The sequence below is a fragment of the Diabrotica virgifera genome, chromosome 7 (genome assembly GCF_917563875.1).
Source record: "Diabrotica virgifera virgifera chromosome 7, PGI_DIABVI_V3a".
NCBI lineage: Eukaryota > Metazoa > Arthropoda > Insecta > Coleoptera > Chrysomelidae > Diabrotica > Diabrotica virgifera.
The window spans coordinates 231,216,574-231,219,428 of record NC_065449.1 but is presented as its reverse complement, the minus strand read 5'-3'; the positions used below and the strand labels follow the sequence as shown (position 1 = coordinate 231,219,428).

Genomic DNA, 2,855 nt, shown 5'->3' with positions numbered 1-2,855 from the left:
GAAAGGAACCAAATTTTTACAGTGAGTTGCCTATCTATCCGGTAATACTATATTATTTATCTATGGCATTACAGTGTGCGTGCATTTAAACATGGAAGAGTGTTGCTGCGTAATCGATTAACTACTTGAAAAGTCATTCTCCTTGTATATTTTTTTACATATATTTTTGAAAAAAAAATAGTATTATTGAAAATGGAATACTTAAAATATAAACAATAGTTTTCAAAATATGTTCTTTTTCCTACTTGTTCATTTTTTTATGTTAATTTTATGATAATCTGTTTAGTTTGTTTATTATTTAATGTTATACCTATTACATATACATAATTATATACATATAATTTGGGAGGTTCAAAATATTTTTTTTAAATAAGATTTTTTTACATCTGGTTGTGGTAACACTTTCGGAAAAGTCACGCGTCGCCACTGGACTGTTTCTTTTAGTAGCATAGCATCTTCCTGATATGTCAAATATTTTGCAAGTCCTGGAAATATTTTTGCAACGGAAGTTTCCCTAAGAGGTCTTTTTAAAGTTTTAACACACCAAAACACAAGAATTACTACAAACAGATGTTTTATGGGCCCTCTACTCTCTGTTGCCAAATTTCAATGTATTTACCTTCAACAGTAAAGTATGTTCTGTGATAAAAATAGTGACATTTCAATCTTGACACACTTGACAGTGACGTTTTATTCCTTAACTTCGCAAAATCAACAAAGTGTTAAAAAACATATGTTTAACTGATTAATTGCCAATAACATGATGGATGAACAAAATATACCAATTGATATTAATACTACCAAATTACTAGAGTGGTTAATAAGTCGTAGACATGTTAAAACAGATTGGCAGAACTCTATATTAAAAATTCGAGAGAAAATTAACAATGCTATTCAAGACATGCCAGCTCATGAAGGTATAATAAAATTACTTTCCGGACAACATATCAATTATTTCCATTGTTTGAAAATTGTTGAAATCCTCAAAGAAACAGAAGCAGATTCTAAAAACCTATTTGGTAGATATGGTTCCCAGAGAATGAAAGATTGGCAAGATATAGTCACATCTTACCAAAAAGACAATGTATATGTCGCGGAGGTATCTCAAATGTTGATCCGAAACGTAAGTTTTGAAATACCCAGTTTGCGAAAACAAGTCTCAAAATTAGAGCAAAGTCAATTGGAATGCGAGAAGAAAATTAAGGATTATTCCAGAGCAGAGTCCACTGCTCAAAAGGAATTTAAGAATTCTTGTGATCAATTAGGAATTTCAGGAAAGAAGATTAAAAGTGAAATAATAGATTTACTTAAAGATCTACCAGGTACATATAAAACTATTTCGGAAAAGATAAAAATCGTCGCTCCAGCTGTGGAATTGTATAATGCATTTAATAAGTATTTATCTGGTAAAAAAATTGATGAAAGTGCTCTTCCACTCCTAGAATACCTTATAAAACATGGTAACACTACTACATATGAATACATTTATGGAGAAAAGCCTGTCTCAATAGAAGAAAGTACTCCCGATATTTCAGAAGACAAAAGTTCCTCTGATAGTGATAAAATTGACTTTGGCGACATTGATTTTGGAGATAATGGTGGTGAAATTAACTTCGATATTAACACTGATAATGGTACTATTGATTTTGGAGATGTGATCGAAGAAAGTCAAAATATTGATTGGGGAGCAAGTAATCCAGAAGAAGGTTTTGAAATAGTAACGCATGCAGATTTAGATATCAATTTGGAGGAATCGGGTATAGTAGTTGAAAAAACTGGCATTGATGGAGGAGTAGCCAAAGGAGAAGAAGCTCTGACTATCCTCGATAATCCCAAGACTCAGGAACAGGTTATTAATAGTCTTATGGAATTGAGTGCCTTCATTAAAATGAGACTATACGAAATGATGAATGATACTGATATGCTCTCCACTTCGCAAATGCAAGATGCTCCAACTATAATTCAAATGCAAACTGTAGAATCGATTACAATGCTAAACGATTATATTAGTATAGCTTTAGACCAATTAACGAATAAGAAAATTCAGCATTTGCACAATATAAAACATTCTCCAAGGTACGTAGATATATTAACTGCAAATCTAAATCAAAAGTTGGCTATTGTTGACAAAATGAAAGCCAACAAGGCAATTTTGGAAGATAAAATTAAAACTCTTAGAGAGGAAGCAGGCAGTATCGAACCAATTATAAAACTGTTGATAGAAAAAACCAAGCAGCTCCAGAAAGAAATTCAAGATGACATTTCCAAGAAGTATAAGGGAAGGACTGTTAATATAATAGGAGGAGTTAATGCATTATAATTCAAATTATTATGTATATAAAATTGTATAATAAATATGATATGTTAACAATTGTAATTTCTGTTTTATCATCAAATGTTTTTAAACTGCACCTACACCTTTATAGAACTTATGGGTAAGCTATGTATAGCACTCCTTGTATTTTGCTGGCAACCGTTTTAGACCAGGGCGCATCTGTAAAAATATTAGTACATTTGGACGTTCAGAGGTGACTCAAATTTTTTTGCAGAAATTGCTTGAAAATTATTCAAATAATAATATTTGAGTTATCCTTTGAGTAAAAAAACACCACAGCGTCAGGAATTTTTTTAAATAAACATTAATTATTGGTGCTACGCGCAGGACAGCGGATAGTTTGCTCTGATTGGGCATTCCAATGACCTTTGATAATGATTGATACATTTTAATTTTTATTACATGATACAAATAAATAAATTTGTTTATTGCAAAATAAAAACACATATCTATCCTTTGAAATAACATTTTTATTAGCAAAACTTTCTTTGTTCATATATTTTAACTTAAAAAATAAAAG

At 30.8% G+C, this 2,855-nt stretch overlaps 1 protein-coding gene across 1 annotated transcript; it reads left to right on the top strand.

Moving 5' to 3' along the window:
- The first annotated feature begins 678 nt into the window (after positions 1-678).
- LOC114327254 (CDK5 regulatory subunit-associated protein 3) lies at positions 679-2,377 on the top strand. Its single transcript, XM_028275796.2, has one exon. The coding sequence runs from the start codon at positions 761-763 to the stop codon at positions 2,318-2,320; it is 1,560 nt and encodes a 519-aa protein (XP_028131597.1). The 5' UTR covers positions 679-760; the 3' UTR covers positions 2,321-2,377.
- Positions 2,378-2,855: the final 478 nt, after the last annotated feature.